Raw genomic sequence first — 23,022 nt, 5'->3', positions numbered from 1 at the left:
CATTTCATCTCAAACACATTCAAACTCCTTCTCTCTTCCTCTCTTATGTTCCATGTTTCTGCCCCGTGCAGTGCTGTTGGCACAATCACTCCTTCATATAACCTCCTCTTAGCATCCATTCCCAGATGTCTATTTCTCATTACACTTTTTAATCCACCAAGGCATTTACTGTGCTTGTAGCAGGATCAGAGGAGGGATTGAGGAAGTTAGTGACAGAGTTTGAGGAGGTGTGTGAAAGAAGGAAGCTGAAGATAAATGTGGGCAAAAGTAAGGTGATGAGATGTACAAGGGGAGAGAGTGACAGCAGGCTGGAAGTGAGCATTAAGGGTGAGAGACTGGAGGAAGTGGATAGTTTTAGATACTTGGGTGCAAATGTGGCAGGAAAGGGAGGAGTGAGGGTGGAGGTAGAATGTAGATTGAGAGAAGCAAGTAAATGCCTTGGTGGATCAAATAAAGGAGCTACTAGAGGAGGAGGGATTGAGAGAAGCGAGTAAATGCCTTGGTGGTTTAAAGAGTGTAATGAGAAATAGACATTTGGGAATGGATGCGAAGAGGAGACTGTATGAAGGAGTGATTGTGCCAACAGCACTGTATGGGGCAGAAACGTGGAACATAAGAGAAGAAGAGAGAAGGAGTTTGAATGTGTTTGAGATGAGGTGTCTGAGAAGTATGGCGGGGGTTACTAGGCTAGATAGAGTGAGAAATGAGGAGGTGAGGAGGAGAACAGGGGTGAAAAAGGATTTGGGAGAGGGTTGATGAAAGAATATTAGGATGGTTTGGACACATGGAAAGAATGAGTGAAGAAAGACTAGTAAAAGAGGTATGGAAGGCAGATGTGGAGGGAGTGAACATGAGGGGACGTCCTAGGATGAGGTGGATGGATGGGGTGAAGGGGGCTTTGGGGAAGAGGGGAATGTCTGTTGAGGAAGGAAGGGAGAGGACGGAAGACAGAGGTGAGTGGAGAATGGTTGTATATGGATGATGTTGTGACTGCATGAGGAGAAATGGGCGGGGGGGTGGGGGGGTGGGGTAGTATGTGTGAGTAAATTTTGACGCAGCCCGAAGGGATTTCTCCCCGTCCTCTCCTTATATGCAAAGGGGGACGGAGAGGGGGGGTCGCCGATTAAATGAAGCGGCCTTGCTGTGGATGTACTGTGTCTTGCGACACTGCTTCTGACCCAGGGCGGTGGGCGGGGTGCAGGGATGACCCGTCATCCAGGAGGTGCTCAGATGAGAGGAAGGGTGGGAGGGGTGTGGAGTGTATTTGGGGATGAAATGGGTGGGAGTGTTTTTATGCCTTTCCCTTTTTGGCTACCTCCCTTGGAAGGGGGAAAAAGCCTTGGTATATGTATGTATGTACTAGAGGATAAACATTTTGTATACAGATGACCCAAGAAACACACACTGAGGAGTATTCAAAGCATTATCCACAAAAAGCTGCATTAGATGCAAGGTTTCTTTCCAAGTATAAAAAAAGCTGAAGAAATCCAATGTTCTGCAGACAGGAAGGATACATAGAACTTCTACAATGGCCTGAAAGAAATATGTGGCCACACCACATCAAGAAAATATCCCATCCTTAATGTGGGTGAATCATCGCTAATCACTAAAACAAAATTATTTTAAAGGTGGGACGAACACCAAGGAATATTAAACTGCCCTTCTTCCATAAATAATAAGCCACTCCTAAACAATGAACACAAGAATGCCACTGTGGTCCTTCTCTTGAGAGGGATTTTTCTGTGGGGCTGATGTCCCTGTGTGGATGTACTCTGTGATAGGTTGTAATTTATGTTTGTGCAGTGAGCTACTGTTCTGTTTTCCATAATTTTTTTCTACACTCAGCTGGTAGTGTTTATACAATACAATAACATGGGTGAATGGGGTTAAAGGCTCTGGCATGGAGCAATGTACTTTTCACATCTGTACAACATTTTATGGAGAGGATTTTGGTTTCTGTGTACAGTGGAACCTAGCTACTTATACACAATCCATTCCAGGAGGCTGTTCTAATAGCGATTTGTACAAATGGCGAATAATTTTTTCCCATTAGATATAATGTAAATTGGATTAATCCATTCCAGACCCTTTTAGGCTTGGTTGAATCACTTATCTTTTTTGGACCCATGGCCGCACTATTTTTAATAAAAATAACAAAAAATAGCAATAAATTAGCACAAAGTTAGCACATCATCCAAAGCCTGCGTGGATGATGCATAGCGTACGGAAGTTAGCACGAGACTGAGCTGAAGTGACCACATGGCACAGCTAGTAACAAGGTGACACTGTCCGAATTGCGGGGCAAGCGTACAAATCACAAGTTGAATTTTACTTGAACAAGTTGGATGAATAAAGAGTTGTACAAGTAGAGAGGCGGACGAATGGAGGGGTTCCACTGTACAGGTGTACCCTCAAAATGGCTTTAGTGCATCTTATTATTACTCTCAATGCTTTATTTTGCATAGTTTGTAAAGTGTCTATATTTATCATATTGTTGGGAACCATGCTGAGGAAGTGTAATAAAGTGCAATTCTTCTGAATTGCTTGAAGGGAGTAATTAGTTTCATTCAGTTGTCTAAAACCCATGCTTGTAAAGGATTTTAGGTTTACTTTCTTGTTGACTTTCACTGTCAGATCTTTGATGTGAGGTCTGAAGGCCCTGCAAGTATCAAGAGCGATGCCTAGAATTTTAAGGTTCTTATCCAACAGAAGGGTTTGGCCACTTAATTCCACTGTAAGGTGTTTTTTTTATTCATGGTTGTCTGCAATGAGCAATGTTATTGAAGATTTCTGGGGTGAGGTTTCCATTTCATCATTTCTGAGCCATTCATCTAGTTTATCTTGGTAGGACTATGTGTTTTAGATGCTATTTTGTAGTTTCTGTGCTAGATTATAATTGTCAGGTCATCTGTATAAGTGAGTGCACTGTTGTTAAGTTCTGGATCTGAAGTTGGGAGAGGGTATTGCTCCTTTGAAGTCTCCACTGTACAGTATATTTTCCCAGATTTTTTTTTGTTTTGGGTTACTCTGCACTGTCTCCCTGCTAAGAAGTTAGTTAGCTATTTCTTGTCCTTGTTGAGAATATGTCTCTGTCTTTTGTGATATTGTGTCCGGGAACTTTACCAAAGCCTTGTTTATGCCTACAACTGCCACAACCATTGTTTCTGGTGGATTTCTGAGGTATTCTTGTTGAATCCCTCCAGCACTTGTTGGGTGATGTTTGTGAGCTGTATGATGGAGTGGCCTTCTCTGAATCCATATTAGCTTGGATAGGCGAGTAATTTTGTTGCATTTCTTTTTACTAATCTTTTCATAGGCTTGGATATGGTGGACAACAATGATATTAGTCTGTATGATGTAGAGTTTTCACGTGGTTTGTTTGGCTTTAATATGGGTATTGCATGAGTTCTTTTCCGCATAGTTGGAATTCTGTGCAACGAGTGGATTAAAATCATTATCAAGTAATGCAATGGAATGGAGAGAGTAAGTGATCTGAGGTGGATCTTGAACCTTCAGTACCTTGGCCTAATAGCAAAATGGAATTGATATCTTAAAACACTCCTGGTTGCATAATAAAATTCCAGCTATCTGGAAAAGAGTTCATGTAATATCCATATTAAAAACAGACAAACCACTTCATCTCCATATAAAACAAGTTTATGGATGGATGTGGAGTTTCTATATACTCTGACTTGGTTACCCTCCTTATAAGACGGAAGGGGTGTTTTAGTATATATATCATCACTATCATTATTGTTATCATAATATTATTGGAGACTGTTCCTAGTTACTTGAACGCTGCAGGTTTTCTGGAAGGGAGACCAGAGGCAATGGATTGATTGATCATTATAATGATTCAAAGAATTTCATTCCTCAAATAAGTCTGAAACAAGCTTTCATAATATGTCACAAATGTAAGATCATAAGTGATGTCAAGGTTTTATGTGAAATTCAGGGAACATATTCTGCATATGTTAAGGTGACTTTTAGAAAAATCAAACTTCAGAGATAAAAAACATTCTTTGGTATATTCTATTATCTGTGCATAATAGATGAAAATACAATGTAGCAAAATAATTAGTACTAGTACTTAAATACACATATCCAGAAACAGACAAGCACAACATTCATGAAAAGATGGGATGTAAATAACTTAACCAAGTACCAAACTTGGTTTTATAATAACAATCATGAAGGCAATGTATGTGCAGACATACAAAACAAGAACTATTAACACAGATAATGCTATACACAATTATTTCCAAAAATAAATACTAAACTAAAAGTTAAAGTTCAGTTTTGTGTGTTACAAGAGTCTTGAGAAGATCCGAGGTTTTACTTGAGATGCCTTGAAATACACCATCATCATCATCATCGTCCATTTGTACCTTCTCTTTATATGCCAAATCATCATACATATAGGCTAGTTTCTGCAGAAGGGGAACTGCTTCATGAAAAGATGAACCACACACACCCCTTAAGGTCACCATTGCTTCAACAACCTGTGAAAGGAAATGGTCATCAATCACTTAATTCGTTAGAGGTAATCTTCTTATTGTTGTTGCCATCATCTTTGGTTTACTAGCTCTTTTATCCTTGTGGGCAGCTACACACCAGAGGAAACCACCTCAAGAAAAAGAGAAAGTAAAAAGCAAACAAAAACTCAAAGAACAAGAAAAGAAAGAGATATATCAACAAAATAAAAGCATCACAAAACTAATAAACAAATAGAAAGAAAATTGAGAAAAATACAATAGATGAAAAAACAAATAAACAAATGTGGGGAACAATAAAAGGCATTGAAAACTAAAAATGAATCCACCCCCTACCCATGAGGAAAAATACCATCATAAAAACAGCAATGGAATATAATCAACAAATACTCCAAAACAAGTTTGAAATCCACAACTCCAGTAAATAAGAAAGTAACAAGAGAGAGATATGAAAAATCAAACTAGACACAGTGGCCACCCTCCCACTTTCTCCAACAAAGATGTGGAATGGTAAATAAATACATAAATAAATAAATGAATAAATAAAAAACATGCAGAAGGCTCTGATATCTCAAACATCAATCTAAAATACTTCAGCCTAAATGCAACGTAGGTTTTGACTAATGATTTCTAACACAATGAGTTATGAGGAATTACAATCATAGACCATTGAAAAAAAAAATTAGGTGTCCATCAAACAAATTTTTAAATTTTAAACTGCATTACATTCAAATCCCTTTGCTGAGAAAATACCACTACTCAAACATATACAACAACCTGCCACCTGTACCACACAAAACATCCCCACTTAGATCACTAAACAAGCATTTCTGGCCAGATCACCATACTCAATTCTCCATCAACAACTCCAAGACATCATCCCCACAGAAAAGTCCCTCCCTCATGAAGTAAGAACCACACTGCCACAATTGCATTCAGGACACCATCCAGCATTAAAACCTTACCAATACAGAATAGGACTGGCCAGATCTAAAATACCCTAGAGGCAGCCACCACAGAGACACAGAGCACCTCATTATACAATGCCCCATACAATTACCTACACAACACACTATCTTCCTTGAGTGACTTATGGGCCCACCTGGAGAATGTTGCTGATATCTGAGGTAGGTCACATGTAGTGTGTTGGAGTGTTCATTTATTGTCATTTGGCTGAGGGCAGCCATATTGGATTTATGCAGTTCAGTCAATAGACACCAGGCGGCAGTGTTGTTGAGCTTCTATGTGGAGTGCTGGGTCTCCAGTATAAAGGAAGAGGTGACTGGAGTATGACTGGTCTAATATAGGGTATAATGGTTTATGAATGGGTGGCTGTGATGGTGAGTTACAAAGTAGAAATAGTGTGTGATGAGTAGGGTAATGTGAGGATAAGTCATATATGAGGGCAGCACACACTATTGCTCCTGAGAAAAAACTATTACTCATATGATGATATCATGCTCTCTGAGATAGTAGATCAAGATGCCCCACAGCTTCACCATTTTGATTTGGTGCCTGTTCTTTTGTTTTGGTTACCAGATCATTCTGTTTTCGAAGGTCCAATATAATTTTTCATGTTACTGATATAGTGTTCCATGATTGTTAATATGTTGTGATTCATTTGGTATACATTTGAATAGTGAGAATAGCCATATTAACATGGTTCTGAGTGAAAATAGTGTCCAAACAAAAGAAATTGGCTCATTGAGGTGTGAAGGAAGAAATGTTTATTGTCTGGGGCCATGCATATGAGGGTGACCCATATAGGTAAATTTTGAATGTGCAATCTTTTTTTTTTTTTTAATAAGTGATAAAACATTACAAAAAGTGAGATAATGATGAAATAACATACTACATGGAAATTTGTGCCTGAGAAATCAGTGAAACTGATTTTTTTTTTTTATTTCTTCAAACATGTGTTGTTAAGTTCAATGAAATTATATTTTAGATGCAATATGTGGTGTCAATTAAATTGTACATGTCACACCACACCCAGTATGGGTTGCCCCTATATAGGGGGTGACCCATACAAAATAAAAAATATTTTCAAATCCTCAAAATACATACGTGCCCTAAATGGAAAACCTTGAGGTGGATGCCACACTTAACTATATAGTTGAAGTCGATTTTGCAACCATTGTGATTCCTATCACCTCAAAAACTGAATTCTAAGAAATATTTTCCATTAATAGTATGACTCACCCCAACATACCACTAATAGGTATTTGGGAATGAATGCTTGCTCCTCAGGGTTCCACCTCCATGTGGTGTAGAGGGTGTTGAGTTTTTAGGATGGATAACAGATGATTTTTCTACAATATCTATCTCACAGAGCTGATGACTCAAACTGCACAATGCATTTCCCCTCCTAGACCACTACTCATGGGGACAGTCACGGGGATGACCTGTCATCCAGGAGGTGCCAAGATAAGAGGGAGGGAAGAGGGTAGAGGGGAGTGGAGTATGTAGGAGATGGAATGGGTGGGAGTGGTTTCCATGCCTTGTCTTTTGGCTACCCCCCATGTAAGGGGGAGGAAAGCCTTTCGTATATGTATGTATCTCACAGGATTACCACAAGGTAGTACCCATCATTGGTCTCTTATTGCAATAATTATTTACATAATAACTTCATCATAGAACAGGACTATTCATTTACCTTTTCTACCATGTCATGATCAGGCCGAAGGGGAAATTCTTTCTTTATGGCTGCACCAAGATCATAACGACGATCTCTCTTATCAAAGGAGGCTGATGCAAGAAGATTTGGGATAAGAGGACACCATCCCATATTTACAAGCTCCTGTCCTAAATGAATATTTTCTAACTGTCTAGCTTTTTCACCTTCAGCATCACTTAGTTCCGTCATGAGGTCACGCAAAAGGGTGATAACCTGGAAGAATAAAGCATTAAGGAAATTACAAATTTCTGTTAATAAAGAAAGACAAATATTACAATATAAAAAAAAACATAGGCATCCCCCATGAAGTCTAAATAATCTTAATTTTCAAATTCCAAAGTAAAGTGAAAACTTATAAACTATTAAATAATGTAATCAAAATCTTGATGACTAATACAGTAATAAAATTATCGAAAACAGTACAGTAATGGTGTATCAAAAGTATCTGGACAGCAGTTTAATTAATTAATCTTTTTACATGCCTTTGACTTGGCTACCTCCCTTATAAGGGGGAAAAGGCCCTTGATATGTAGATAGATTAAATGTAAATGATCTACTTAATCTACTTTCCCTATATAAAGAAAAGACTGTATGAAGGAGTGATTAGCTCCACAACACTGTATGAAAGGCAGAAGGGAGGAATTCAAATGAAGTATTTAAGAATCATAGTGGTAGTTACAAGGATGGACTGAGAAATGTGGAGATGAAGAGGACAGCATGGGTGGAAAGGAAACTGACTGATAGGGTTGATCAAAGATTTCTAGAATGGTTTGTGCATATGGATAGAATGAGTGAAGAAAGACTAGCAAAAAGAATGTGGAAAGTGGAGGTGGATGGTGTGAACTTGAAGGAAAGATTGAGAATGAGATGGATGAATGGGGTGAAGGAGGCTTTGGGAACACCCATCTCTTGATTTAACTGACAAAAGGGGCACTGGTCTAATGAATATAATAAAGTCAACATATTCACTGCAATTTAATATCATACTTACAAAAGATTGTGAAAATGGGTTCTTGATATGCTGTGATTGTATATTGGGGGGGCTGGGGACTCAGAAATCTATTTTGATCCACTAGATTTTGTCCAGTGCCTCCATTAAATGTACAGCTATCTATATCTATATGCATATGTATATAAGTATAAAATAAATTAACCATATATACAAACCTTGAGTTGTAGAGAATGGCTTTTCCAATCTGCTACATCAAAAGTCTTTTTGAGGACATCAAGGCCCCCACTTTTTACAAGAAGCTGTTGACCATATGGGAAGCCACGAACTAAACAGGATAATGCAAATACTGCCCTTGATCTGACATTGATCTGTATAGAAAAATATTACAAATAATTAAATTCAATAAATACAAATATATATAAATATATATATTAAAAGGCCCTTTTCCCCACATAACAGGGTGGCCTAGGCAAGGCATACATGTTTCACCCATTTGTTGTCTCTTCTATCTTTGCTCCTTGTGGATGATGGGTCATCCTTGTCCCCTGCCTACTGCTCAGGTTAGAACCAATGCAACAAGACACAGCACCTCCACAGCAGGACCCAATATCTGAAGCTGGTCACCTACCACCTTTCCCCACCATTTCATTACATAACAACTCTCCCACCTCGTTCACTCAAGAAATTCCCAAAATACTGTCCATTTTCCCCTTACTACCTTCACTTCCTTTAGCATCTGTCAGTTTGCACCCTTTACTTTTCCTCTCTACTTGACTTAACCTCTCACCCTTTTCACTTCCTTCCAAAACATTTTTTTTAATCTTTTCAAAATCATCTACCAAACACCTACCCCACCTTACATTTGTTCTCCCCTTTGCCTCCATCACCTTGTGTTTTGCTTCTTTCTTTTGCATCTTTCATATGTTTCCCTAGTTCTACTTTGCAATCAATCTTCATATGCTAACATCTTTTCTTCCACCACCACCTTCACCTCTTCCTTCCACCATTTTTTGCTTATCCTTCTGTTCCCTCCCATGCTCCTCATCCCACATACACCTAGTTCTCTTAATCTAACATTCACCAACTGCCAACTGTGCAAACATTTGGGCCCAGGACATCCACACAAGTGATGATTGGCGAGTGTTAGATTAAGAGACCTAGGGGTACCATTCTTTGAATCTTTTACATAAAAAAAGGTCAACAAGATGCAGAATGATATAATTTTGGTATGACTAAGAAAACCTGTGCTGAAATGCAATGTCAGACAATGAAATTAACAAGAGTTAGGCATATCCCCAAAGAATGGCCACATACCTCTGCATCAAGAGCAAGAATACGCAGAATATACGAAAGCATGTCTGCTTCTAATGCTGCTATCTGGACAATTGGATTACTTTGCATAGCTGAACCAATCAAATGAAGTGCTCCTTTACGGATAGAGGGATTGGAGTCATTTATTGCTGGCTTGACAATGGAATTTATTACACCTGGAAAAAATTGGAAACAATATTACAAAATGTAAAACAGTTGAGACTATATGATCACAGATTTGTAGGTCTGGACCTGTCATCATTAAAAGAGAAAGAAGTGATATGATCATGTGGTTCAGGTCATTAAAAGGAGAGGACAAAATTGAGAGAGAGATCTTGGTTTATGTAAGGTGTCACATAGTCATGGAAACAAAATGAAGATCATATGTCTGAAGATGGCTATCTCCCTTATAAGGAGGAAAAAGCTCTTTGTATATAGATAGATGTCTGAAGATGTATCAACTTATGGAATAGCCTACATAATAATGCAGTCCAAACTAATGTCATGCCAAAAATTTTGTTTCTTTCATATATTTATGTATTTGTAGGCTTATGTAGCATATCGGGAATCAATTCAATCATAGCTCCAACTTGATGAAGGCTACCAGGGTGACTTACTCCTATCAGCAACAAGACCCTTCTCTCCAACTCTACAACACCTTTCATGTTTCTGTGTGAAAAGCCATGCCTAGTGCAGGTGATGCCCTCATCCAAAATAAAAAAGATGGGCCCACACCTTAACCCTTTACTAAAATTCTGCATTCAAGCAAAAAGTTAAAAAACTGATTAGTTTCCATCACACCAGAGTTAGATATATATATATATATATATATATATATATATATATATATATATATATATATATATATATATATATATATATATATATATATATATTGCTATAAACACCACAACTGAATTAAATCAGCTTAGGTATGTAGATACATACAGAATTGGGAATATCAATTCATAGCCAGAGTAAGGAATTGGGCATCGGTCATGGTAAGCTAGCATGGGGGGGGGGGGGAGTTTATGGCTTGTGCATCACCACTGAACAGGTGAGCGAGTTTTCGTCTTGTATTTTCTTTTTTTTTCTCTCTCCTCTTACTTTCTCTGTGCATATATGTATATGAAATATTTGGGTAGTGGTCTTAGAATGATATATATTACAATGCGTATCAATATGGCATGCACATTACCACCCAATTGATTGGTCAGAGAGCCAAAGCCCCAAGTCCAGGCCCACACACAAACATTTCAAATACATATTAGAGGTAAAATCAGGAATACCACAGTGTGGCCTATGTTGCTCACTGCAACCTGGGTACGAATTTAGAGATAGTGAAATGGATAGAGGCCTAGAGTTGCCCATCCGTATTAGTAAGTAGGTATACGATCGCACAGATTAGGGGGATGAAATCTTGTTTTTAATTTTTGTAAGTGTATTACGATTTGAAGAGACTGGTGATTCAAATTTAGTGCTGACACATTCAGTGCTTATGCTACTTAAAATCAGGTATTATTGAATTTATAAAAATATTGGACTCTAGTCCAAGATTATTGTGTCCATTGAAGTTATATATGTTTGTAATAGTTTAAAGTGCATACGAAAAGGCTTATGATAGGGTAGACAGAAAAGCACTGTGGGAGGTTATGCAGATTTATGGGATAGGAGGAAAGCTTTTGGGAGCTGTCAAGAGTTTTTATGAGAGTAGTAGAGCTTGTGTCAGGATTAGAAATGGAGAGAGTGAGTGGTTTGAAGTAAAGGTGGGACTTCGTCAAGGATGCGTTATGTCGCCCTGGCTGTTCAACTTATACATGGATGGGGTGGTGCGAGAGGTGAATGCTAGGGTAGTGGGTCAGGGATTGGAGATGGTTAAAGAAAATGGAGAAAAGTGGGAGGTGAGCCAGCTGTTGTTTGCGGACGACACTGCGCTTGTGGCAGGGTCAGAGGAGGGATTGAGGAAGCTGGTGGCAGAGTTTGGGAGAGTATGTGATAGAAGAAAGCTAAAGATAAATGTGGGTAAAAGTAAGGTGATGAGATGTACAAGGGGTGAAAGTGGCAGTAGACTGGAAGTGAACATTAAGGGAGAGCGACTGGAGGAAGTGGATAGTTTTAGATATTTGGGTGCAAGTGTAGCAGGAAAAGGTGGAGTGAAGGTGGAGGTAGAATGTAGATTGAGAGAAGCGAGTAAATGCCTTGGTGGATTAAAGAGTGTAATGAGGAATAGACATTTGGGAATGGATGCGAAGAGGAGACTGTATGAAGGAGTGATTGTGCCAACAGCACTGTATGGGGCAGAAACGTGGAACATAAGAGAAGAAGAGAGAGAAGGAGTTTGAATGTGTTTGAGATGAGGTGTCTGAGAAGTATGGTGGGGGTTACTAGGCTGGATAGAGTGAGAAATGAGGAGGTGAGGAGGAGAACAGGGGTGGAAAAGGATTTGGGAGATAGGGTTGATGAAAGAATATTAGGATGGTTTGGACACATGGAAAGAATGAGTGAAGAAAGACTAGTAAAAGAGGTATGGAAGGCAGATGTGGAGGGAGTGAACATGAGGGGACGTCCTAGGATGAGGTGGATGGATGGGGTGAAGGGGGCTTTGGGGAAGAGGGGAATGTCTGTTGAGGAAGGAAGGGAGAGGACGGAAGACAGAGATGAGTGGAGAATGGTTGTATATGGATGATGTTGTGATTGCATGAGGAGGAATGGGCGGGGGGTGGGGGGGTGTAGTATGTGTGAGTAAATTTTGACGCAGCCCGAAGGGATTTCTCCCCGTCCTCTCCTTATATGCAAGGGGGGACGGAGAGGGGGGGGTCGCCAATTAAATGAAGCGGCCTTGCTGTGGACGTGCTGTGTCTTGCGACACTGCTTCTGACCCAGGGCGGTGGGCAGGGTGCAGGGATGACCCGTCATCCAGGAGGTGCTCAGATGAGAGGGAGGGTGGGAGGGGTGTGGAGTGTATTTAGGGATGAAATGGGTGGGAGTGTTTTTATGCCTTTCCCTTTTTGGCTACCTCCCTTGGAAGGGGGAAAAAGCCTTGGTATATGTATGTATGTAAATAAAGAATTTAAGAATCTAACAGTTGTTTAATAAAATATATTCCACCATTACACTAACATCATAAAGTGAATTTAAAAGTAGGAATGACAGATGGAGAAAAAGAGAGAGGACCAATAAGTATACTTCCTTTTCTTTATACTACAATTACACAAATACACTTGTTCCTCAATACTGTATCTCAACATAAAACAAAAAATTTTCTCTCTACCACTGTCAAAAATAATAAAATCAACTGCAGTGTTGTGGGAACAGGGTGACCCTTCATCTATGAGGTACTAAGATGGGTGAGGTATTAAATGAGTTTCAATTGTGTATGAAATGAAAAAGTATGAAAGAGGGAAGTGGAAGGTGAGCAAGTTGTCTGAGGATGACAATGTGTTTGTAGCTGAGTCAGAGGATAGACTAAGGCAGCTGGTGGCAGAATCTAGGAGGTTGTGTAATAAGAATGCTGACAGCAAATATAGGCAAAAGTTAGGATAAGGGGGAAGAGACCTTTTGGTGTGTACATATAATGTTAAAGATCTCCCCCAATCACTTGTAGCTTTGTGTATCTTGTCTTTCTTGTTCATTATTCTGTACTTGAAAATACTCTAAGTAGAGCAAAATGTCATAATTCACATTCATGCACCATGGTAATCTTTTATTTTGACTCTCCAAAGAAGATAAATTAAACTACTCTACCACTGGGACTCAAACCCTTGACTGTGCATTGTCTCACCACAAGACAAGTTCCTTAATTCAACCGTCAAAACTTCATACACAGTTAAAAAGATTGAGTTTTAGCAATGCATTGGGGGATTAAAAATTGCGAGATATAGACATTTGGGAATGGATGCTAAGAGGAGATTGTATAAAGGGGTGATTGTGCCAAAAGGACTGTTTGGGGCAGAAACATGGAACATAAAAAAAAGAGTTTAAACATGTTTGAGATGAAATGCCTGAGAACTATGGTAGGAGTTATTAAGCTGGACAGAGTGAGAAATGAAGAGGTGAGGAGGAGAGCTGGAGTGGAAAGAGAGTTTGGAGATAGGGTTGATGAAAGTGTATTGGGATAGTCTGGACACATGGAAAGAATGAGTGAAGAAAGATTAGTAAAAGAGGTGTGGAAGGCAGAGGTGGGGTGTGTGATCATGAGGGGGTGACCAAGGATGGGATGGATGGATGGATGGGGTAAAAGGGGCACTGGGATAGAGGGGAATGTCTGTTGAGGAAGGAAGGGAAAAACCAGAAGATAAGGGTGAGTGGAGAATGGTTGTGTATGGATGATGTTGTGATGCATGGAAGGGAGTGAGTATGTATTTATGATATTTTGATGCAGCCTGAAGGGATTTCTCCCCACCTTCTTTTTCTGCATGAGGGGATGGAGATGGGGGTTGCTAATTAAATGAAGCAGCCTTGCAGTGTTCTGCTACATTACTTCTGACCCAGGGCAGTGTGAGAGATGTAGGGATGATCCGTCATCCAAGAGGAGCAAAGAAAAAAGGGAGGGAGAGGTGGTGAATGGGAGTGGAGAATGTGGGGATGAAGTGGGTGGGAGTGGATTTATGCCTTTAACTTTGGCTACTTCTCTTGTAAGGGGGGAAAATGTATGTATGCATGTATGTCTTGCAAGAAACATATTCAAGCTCAAGCAGCAGTCAATTCAACTCAACACACACACATACTATATATACATATATATATATATTAGATATATATACAGAAAGGTTTCCTGAAGGAAAATGAAGCTAGTATTCAGTAAGACACACCACCACATGATACTCACCAAAATGAACAAGTTCTACAGCACTGTCATACTGATGAACTAAATATTCTAAATCTTCTAAGACAATGACCTTTTCTGAATCCTGTTTGGCCTTGTGATACTGTGACAACAGCCTCTTCATAATATCTATGTCAGTTTCAATCACCATATTCAGTTCATCAAACTCCTTTTCTAATTCCTTATAACTACGGAATTTTTTCTTTGCATCGTGATTCTCTGGTGTCTGAAAATTATATTTGTAATAGTTGAATTAATGCTTCTCATAATGCTATCTTTTCACAGAAAAAAATATATTCTTTATCAGGTAGACAATGCAAAGTAACACAAAATCAGCAAATTTTCTAATACAATAAAGTTAATGGCTGTCATAACAATATATGACACTGTATGGGGTAGAGAATTGTACAGGAAGAAGAAAGGAAAAATTTATATACTTTTGAGATGAAGTGTTTGAGAAGTATGGTGGGGGTTACAAGGATGGTTTGTGTGAAAAATCAGGCGAAGAAGAGAGTGGAGGTGGAAAGGGAGCCGGCAGATAGGGTTGATCTAAGAATGCTGGGATGGTTTGGACATATGGAAAGAATGAGTGAAGAAAGACTAGTGAAAAGTGTGGAAGGTAGAGGTGGATGGAGTGAACTTTAAAGGAAAACCAAGAATAAAATCCTTGGATGGGGTGAAGGGGGCCTTGGATAAAAAGAGGAAGATCTGTTGAGCAGAGAGGGGAGAGGGTAGGCAGTAGGTGTGAGTGGAGAATAGTTGTGAATAATTAAAACAAGGGGAATGGGAGAAAATAGAAGGAAGGGTTGGGAGTGGTGGGATGAGGAAGCAAAGAAGGTTGTAGAAGAGATGAAACAAGCATTCACTGATTGGTTGCAAAATAGGACAAGAGAATTATATGAGAGGTACAAAGAAAAGAGAAGTAAAGTGTAAGATAAGGGAGGCATAAAGGAAAGCAGATGTGAAATGGGGGAAGAGTATGACAGAAAATTTTAAAAGTAATAAAAAGATGTTTTGGAAAGAAATTAAGAGAGGGAGGGGAGACAAATCAAATAGAGAAGAAAAGGTAAAATGTGCAGATGGAGAGATGATAATGGAAGAGAAGGCAGTGAGAGGAAGGTGGGCAGTGTTTTAGGGAGTTGTTAAATGTGAAGGAGGATAGGGAGGGAAAGGTAGTTGCAGTGGGAGGCACTAAGAAAATGACAGTGATACATACATACATACATACATATACCAAGGCTTTTTTCCCCCTTACCAGGGGGGTAGCCAAAAAGGACAAGGCACAAAAACATTCCCACCCATTTCTTCCCCGAAAACACTCCACACCCCTCCACCCTCCCTCCCATCTTAGCACCTCCTAGATGACAGTGATGAATGAGGAAAATGAGGAAAATGGAGGAGAAATAAGGGAAGATGAGGTGAAAGCAGTTATTAAGATGATGAGAGCAGGTGAGGCACCTGAGTTAGATGGGTGTCATGCAGAGTGTCTAAAAAAAAGGGAGGTACAGTGATGGTGGGCTGGCTGGTGGTGATGTTTAATTTTTATTTAAAATAGGGTAGAGTGCCACAGGACTGGAGGAGTGCCTGTATAGTTCTACATGGGAAAAGGGGACAAGTGTGAGTGTAGTACTTTCAGAGGGACCAGTTTGTTGAGTGTAGTTGGGAAGGCTTATGGGAGGGTTTTGGATTAGGAGAGGGACATAGGGAATAATTGGTGAGGAACAATGTGGGTTTAGGACAGGTAGGAGTTGAATGGATCAGATATTTGTGGTATGGCAAATATGTGAGAAAGCTTTAGGAAAAGGTAAGGATGTTGCTTTTTGAGCCTTTGTGGATTTGGAAAAGGCTTATGACAGGATAGACATGAAGGCACTGTGGGAGGTATTGCAGATATATGGGATAGGAGGAAAGCTGTTAAGAGCAGTCGAATTTTATGAGAGTGGCAGAGCCTGTGTTAGAATTAGAAATGGAGAGAGTGAGTGGTTTGAGGTAAAGGTGAGACTTTGCTAGGGATGTGTCATGTCACCATGGCTGTTCAATTTATACATGGATGGGGTGGTGCAAGAGGTAAATACAAGGGTAATGGGCCATGGATTGTAGATGTTTAAAGAAAATGAAGAAAAATGGGAGATGAGCCAGTTGTTGTTTGCTGATGACACTGTGCTTGTAGCAGGATCAGAGGAGGGATTAAGGAAGTTAGTGATGGAATTGGGGAAAGTGTGCAAAAGAAGGAAGTTGAAGATAAATGTGAGTAAAAGTAAGGTGATGAGATGTACAAGGGGAGAGGATGGCAGCAAATTGGAAGTAAATATTAAGGGAGAGAGGCTGGAGGAAGTGGATAGCTTTAGATACTTGGGGGCAAATGTGACAGGAAAGGGAGTGAAGGTGGAGGTAGAATGTAGATTGAGAGAAGCAAGTAAATGCCTTGGGGGATTAAAAAGTGTAATGAGAAATAGACATTTGGGAATGGATGCTAAGAGGAGATTGTATAAAGGGGTGATTGTGCCAACAGCACTGTATGGGGCAGAAACATGGAACATAAGAGAGAAAGAGTTTAAATGTGTTTGAGATGAAATGCCTGAGAAGTATGGTAGGGATTACTAGGCTGGATAGGATGAGAAATGAGCAGGTGAGAAGGAGAGCGGGGATGGAAAAGGAGTTGGGAGGTAGGGTTGATGAAAGAGTATTAGGATGGTTTGGACATATGGAAAGAGTGAGTAAAGAAAAATTAGTAAAAGAGGAGTGGAAGGCAGAGGTGGAGGAGTGAACATGAGGGGACGACCAAGGATGAGATGGATAGATGGGGTAAAAGGGGCATTGGGAAAAAGGGGATATCTGTTGAGGAAGGAAGGGAGAAGACAGAAGATAGGGGTGAGTGGAGAATGGTTGTGTGTGGATGATGCTGTGATGCATGGAAGGGAGTGGGTGGGGGTTAGGGAGTATGTGTGAATGATATTCTGATGCAGCCCAAAGGGATTTCTCCCTGTCTTCTCTTTTTCTGCATGAGGGGATGGAGAGGAGGGTCACAGATTAAATGAAGTGGCCTTGCTGCATTGCTTCTAACCCAGGGCAGTGGGTGAGATGCAGGGATGACCTGTCATCCAGGAGGAGCCAAAAAAGGAGGAGGGATGAATGGTGAATGGGAGTGGAGTATTAGGGGATGAAATGGGTGAGAGTGGATTTATGCCTTTGACTTTAGCTGCTTCCCTTGTAAGGGGGAAAAGAACTTAGTATATGTATATACTAAATTATAAGAAAGCCAGAATTCTGGCCGTTACTGAAAAATTAACATCCATTATATCACATTTCTAAGGCATAATAAATATGAACTCACCTTTCCTTCATCACTCTTAATATTTTTCAAAGCTTCCAAAATATCCTCACGCATAATTTCTGGGTGTGACTGTGTGGCCCATTCTTCTGTATGTTCATCCTCCTCAGATTGTGACACTACAGGGGAGGGTACTGATGCTTTGTAGACACCTGTGTGACCTGTATGTTCCAAGTTGCGAAGATACTGGTAGTACTTTGACCCATCATCTCCATCCATTAACTTGGCTTCCTTGACTCCTGTCTCTAAATTCATACGAACATGAAGCCCTGGCAATAGTGTCTGATCTGAAATTAAATTAACAAATGTTAAACTCTGCAGGAAATGCTGTGTCTTCCCTCCCCAGTCTCTCTACCAGTGAAAAATTGGAGAAAACCTGAAGATGAAACCATCACTTCACAGAGTTTGACACTGTCCTTGTGCAAGAGAACAAACCAACCTGCAGCACCAAAGCCAAAGAGCTAGTACCTGGTTTCCAAATCAGGCTCAGAAATTCACTTTATTTACTATATCACTTCTCTTCAACTATCTCCCTCTCTTTCATTCCTGGTTTTTCACATAAAGAGGACAGTACCCTTGCACCTTCCTTCCAATACTTCTTCCTAATAGAAGCTATCCCAAGCCCATGCCGAACATGTACAAAATAAATAAACTTTTTACACATACCCATCAAATAAAACTCATGAATATTTTTAGATAAATTGTTTGAGAAGTATAAAAGAATTTTCAAGAATAGATTGGGAAATGTGGCAAGACGAAGAATGAGTACTGGAAGAAAGCTGTCAGGTAGATCAGAGTGTTGTGGGGCTTTGAGCATGGAAGAAATGAATGAGGAACAACTAGCCAAGAGTGTGGAAAACTGAAGTGAAGTGAGCTTGAGATGAAGACCTAGAATAAGATGGATGAAGTGAAAAGAGCTTTGGATGAATAGGGTGTGGAAGAGCTATGTTCTGCACTGTAAATGACCCAAGCAGCATGACAGGGGACAGACCAACCCAATTATGTGTTTTGGTGCAAGTGTGTACTTTGACTCAGCCATCTCCTTTATATGGGGTAGGATGATATATTTTTTATATATGTACACTCACACAAACATACAACACACACATATATATAATATTCATTTACATAAGAATCTCAAGTACATCATCATCATCAATTGGAGGTATACACCAGGGAGCACACTGCTTCACTCACATGCTGGTACCAGTCCCTACAGTCTCTCCAAGCAAGTTCCCATCCAGACACCCTTCCCACTCCAAACAACTCTTGACAGTTTTGATCAACTTGCTCCAGCCATGAATTCTGTAGGCATCCCCTTTGTCTCCTCCATCAAGGGTTTTCTCTTGTGGGGACAACCCTGTGAGTGAGATGAACATCAAGGAAGCATGTCATATGCCCATATAGCCAGAGTTGGCACTTATGAACTATGCTGGTAACTGGCCTAGACTGAGTCTCCCAGTACAGTCTCTGGTATGACATAAAGTCATTCCAGTGATACCCCATTATTCTCCAAAGGCACTTAGTACCAAAGACACTGAGACACTTTTTAAAGTCAGCATTTAATGTCCATATCTCACAGAAATACAGATGAGAGGATATATAAGAATTTACCTGGCTGAACAGCCTGCCAGTCTTGTGTTGGAAGGAATACCTTTGAGATATCAAATTTCTTATCTTTTGTATTTTCCAATTCCTCCTCCACCTTTCCATCTTCTGGATCATCACTATCCACAAGCACTATTCCAGTGGAGGCCCTCACTCTGTACAGTCCTCCCATAAGTAGAAGGACCAGAACAGCAACTGCATACTTCATTGTCTGATGAAAGAAAAATAAATTGTTACCACAATGTTAATCATTCTATTATTATTTGATCTATTACTAATCATGCATTATATACACAAATGAAAGACATATGATAATGAAACTAATTTGTAATCTAAGTAATCTAATTACTATAATCATACATAATATACATATATGAAATCTGTGATAATGGAACTATAGGGAATCAATTGACTAAAGAGAGCTGGGAGTTACACAGTCACAATAAAAAAGTAAATGTTCAAGTGTCATTAAATCCAAATATCTATTTATAGCTTTATCAGAAGTAATGTGTTTTATAAATATATAAAATTATGCTTACTGGCTAAGTGAATGTCACCACTTGTAGTGGAGGGTGTGGAGGTAGTTTAAACCCTGCCTTGCAGGCAAGTTTTTAATATGGGTATACCACTTTATAATCCCTGCTTCAAGAAGTCCCCCATAAGGAGTCACCATCCTGGCCTCCTCTAAGATATGGAGTTTGTAACACTAAACCAAATAATAAGATTATCAGTTTCAGCAAACAAAGCATTTCTCCATCACCAAAACTATGAAATTCAAACAAACTTCCTAATCCACCCCCAAACCTGTTATTTCAAATACAACAGAAAAACTCATCACATTGCATAAACAACTTTTAAGAACTACACTTACCTATACTTCCACAACTTGGTGCCGGCAATTCAGAAACAAATAGAAAAGACCTACCAACAATGCAAAGCAAAACCCCAATAATAATCATTTGTGGTTTCTTCAAAACAATTCCAATAGTACATCTCTACTCAAAAGTTGAAATTGACTACACAGAGTAGTACATGAGAATCACTGGCACACAGTTCTATCCTATAGCCTTTGAAACCAATGAACCCTTATATCAGATCCCTCAATCACAGCACAGAGGAAATAACAAGAAAACAGCCCTAACATCATAATATTCAAGCATATATAACCTATCCTTGACACCCTACAACACATCCATCCAGTAACCTACTCAACCACTCATCCTTACAAATAAACTACAATGCACAAAAATATTTATTGCACACAACCATTCAATATTAGCATATGCATCCCTCAATGTGTTTGTAAGAGGTAACAATACTATCTGGGAGAAGACTGAGGACCACTGGAAGACCAAGAACTTACATGAACCTAAACACTTAATGCAATACCACTGTAGTCCACACCTCAGAATAGATCCAAAGGAAAGAAAATGAAGATATATGTTAAGAGTATTCATATTTACAACACAAGAGTTGGAGTAACAATTCACAGCACAGTGATACTGATATTGTTTCAGCCCTGGGCTGGATTCAAACTCAGACCACTGTAGCAGCGGTTGCAAATGCATTTTAGAGAGATGACAAGTCATTCTGGATAGAGGGTAGGGCCTTCTGTAGCTCCTTTTACATGGTGGATGGGAATTTCTCTACACAGTAAGGCTGGATTTACATGAAACCACTTATTATAGGATGAACAAGTGCAAAAGCTGGACTGCAAGTTTTTCGTCAACTAGTGTAACCATACCTTAAAGTATTTCTCAATTCTTACCTCCACACTGATGCCCCCAAGGAGCCAGTGCCTGTTTTCGTATAAAGATCAGAAACTCATTTTTCTCTCTCACACTACCTACCAATCTAACTTCCCCTCTCTTTTTTTTCATGAGAGGGGGTCACCCAGTCTTCCTCACCAAATCCTACTAGCTGAAGATAGTGTCACTGTGACTGTCAGTGACACTACTTGGATTCATATACTTACTTTCGGTATACTTTCGGTAATTTTGTCTGTTAATGACACGGCTGAAGTCGGCTTCCGCACGTTCCAAGTTGTCCTTGGTTCTGTACTGCTTCTGGCAGGGTGTTGTGGTGGCTGTAGGGGTATCCTGGTATTGGTGGATGGTCTGGTAACCCATCCAGCCATTTGTCCAGCTTTCTCTTGAAACACTCCGGGCTAATATCTGTCTGATCCCGGAGATCTCTTGGGAGGCAGTTGAACAAACGAGGTCCATTGTGAGTGAAAGAGTTGTGTTTTATTGTCTTCACTCTTTGTATGGAGCCTACAGTACCCTTTATGTAGCATAGTCTTCCCTTTCTCGGATGGTAGTTTGCCACTATTCCCACATTAGGTACTCTGCCCTCCAGGATTTTCCACACATAGATGATTATATAGCGTTCCCTTCTCCTCTGCAGAGAGTACAGTTTTAACTGGCTCAGTCTATCCCAGTAGTTTAGGTGCTGTACTCCCTGAATTTTTACAGTGAAGGAACGCTGGATAGCCTCTAGGTTGGCTATTTCTTGTATTTTGTATGGGGACCATAGCTGGCAGCAGTACTCGAGCCTTGGGACTACCAGACACTTCCATAGGGTCTTTAGGCACTGCCCATCTCTAGAATTAAAAGTTCTAAGCACCCACCCACTCAAGTTTCTTCCTGCTTCTATCATTTTATTTATGTGGTGTGAGAAAGTTGCATCGTCGCTCATGAATACCCCAAGGTCTTTGACATCCTATCTGCACAAAACCCATAAATTACTTGCATATAACAATCCAGTGCAATATGTGCTATACATGGGTCCATTTCGCATGCACCACACTCTAATGTATGGATGAACAGTGACAAACCAATACAGAGCCAAAACACATTTACAGATACTCCCAAAACCACTCCTGCACAAAGACATTCTAAAGATACTACAAAAAATGCATCACTAGCACACAGATGTGTTTCAATTGCAACATAACACAACTTATACATAACACTAATGTAGGAAACAAAACTAACACTACTAATGATCTAATCACTATTACTATAACTCCACAAGAATTATTTCAACTATTTTCCTTACCAATTGCTGTACCATTACTATTAAAACTTCTTGGCCGATTGTTCTTAGAAAATATTCACACACAAGTTTATTACACCACTTACAAAGAACCTACGAGTGGTACAATCACTGCTACCAATGTATATATTATAAGCGTCCGGTCTAGCATACGTGTCCTTTTCTCCTTACTTTTCGTCTGCTTATGACGTCAGACGTAAACACTGACGTCACCTTTACGAAACTTCCCATTACGTTTTCTTTGGGGATTTACAATACAGCGTGTTGTACTAGGAAGGCATGTAAGCTAGAAATACTTTATTCATAGCATTTGATGCATGAATAATAATAATAAATAGAATATATGTACACGCAGCTGATTTTCACCTGTCCAGTGCTCCCAGTAAGAGATAAAAATCACATATTACTGGGTTGTCATATATTTGATATGCATGTTACTCACTTAAACTATAGATTAAACAATGCAGTGGTCGATTACGATTCTTCCTCCTTCTCCTGCGGTAAATTTGCTTATACATACACACAAACGCATACACGCAATGTATGCAAGTGTATATGAATCTATGTAGTATCATTGACAGTAACACTATCTTCAACAAGTAGGTCATGTATGAGCTCTGAACTCTCTTCCGGGAGGGAAATAGCTGTCGATTACGAGTCCAACACGTGATCCAAGACCATAGTGAATCACACACACACACACACACACACTTCAACGAACGGACGGCTTAGAAGACGTTCTGAAGAAAATTGAAGTTTTTGGATCCC

General features: G+C 39.7%; 1 protein-coding gene across 6 annotated transcripts; it reads right to left on the bottom strand.

Moving 5' to 3' along the window:
• Positions 1-3,849: 3,849 nt before the first annotated feature.
• Positions 3,850-22,447, bottom strand: Sil1 (Sil1 nucleotide exchange factor). Of its 6 annotated transcripts, none has more exons than XM_076210410.1 (9): positions 22,341-22,436; positions 19,737-19,903; positions 19,204-19,408; positions 17,593-17,876; positions 14,262-14,484; positions 9,437-9,609; positions 8,338-8,490; positions 7,150-7,383; positions 3,992-4,502 (listed from the first exon to the last, which is right to left on the bottom strand). In XM_076210410.1, the coding sequence occupies exons 3-9, from the start codon at positions 19,403-19,405 to the stop codon at positions 4,287-4,289; spliced, it is 1,485 nt and encodes a 494-aa protein (XP_076066525.1). In that variant the 5' UTR covers positions 19,406-19,408; positions 19,737-19,903; positions 22,341-22,436; the 3' UTR covers positions 3,992-4,286. The 6 variants fall into 6 exon arrangements, with proteins under 6 accessions (XP_076066521.1, XP_076066525.1, XP_076066524.1 ...); XM_076210409.1 differs by having other exon boundaries at positions 22,258-22,412; XM_076210406.1 differs by lacking the exons at positions 19,737-19,903; positions 22,341-22,436 and adding an exon at positions 21,173-22,208 and having other exon boundaries at positions 3,850-4,502.
• Between the last annotated feature and the right edge of the window lie 575 nt (positions 22,448-23,022).

Source organism: Oratosquilla oratoria, chromosome 27 (assembly GCF_046742065.1).
Source record: "Oratosquilla oratoria isolate Oo_2021 chromosome 27, ASM4674206v1, whole genome shotgun sequence".
In the NCBI taxonomy this organism is placed as follows: domain Eukaryota; kingdom Metazoa; phylum Arthropoda; class Malacostraca; order Stomatopoda; family Squillidae; genus Oratosquilla; species Oratosquilla oratoria.
Note: the sequence above shows the minus strand (reverse complement) of the source record. Positions and strands in the feature narration are given on the sequence as shown.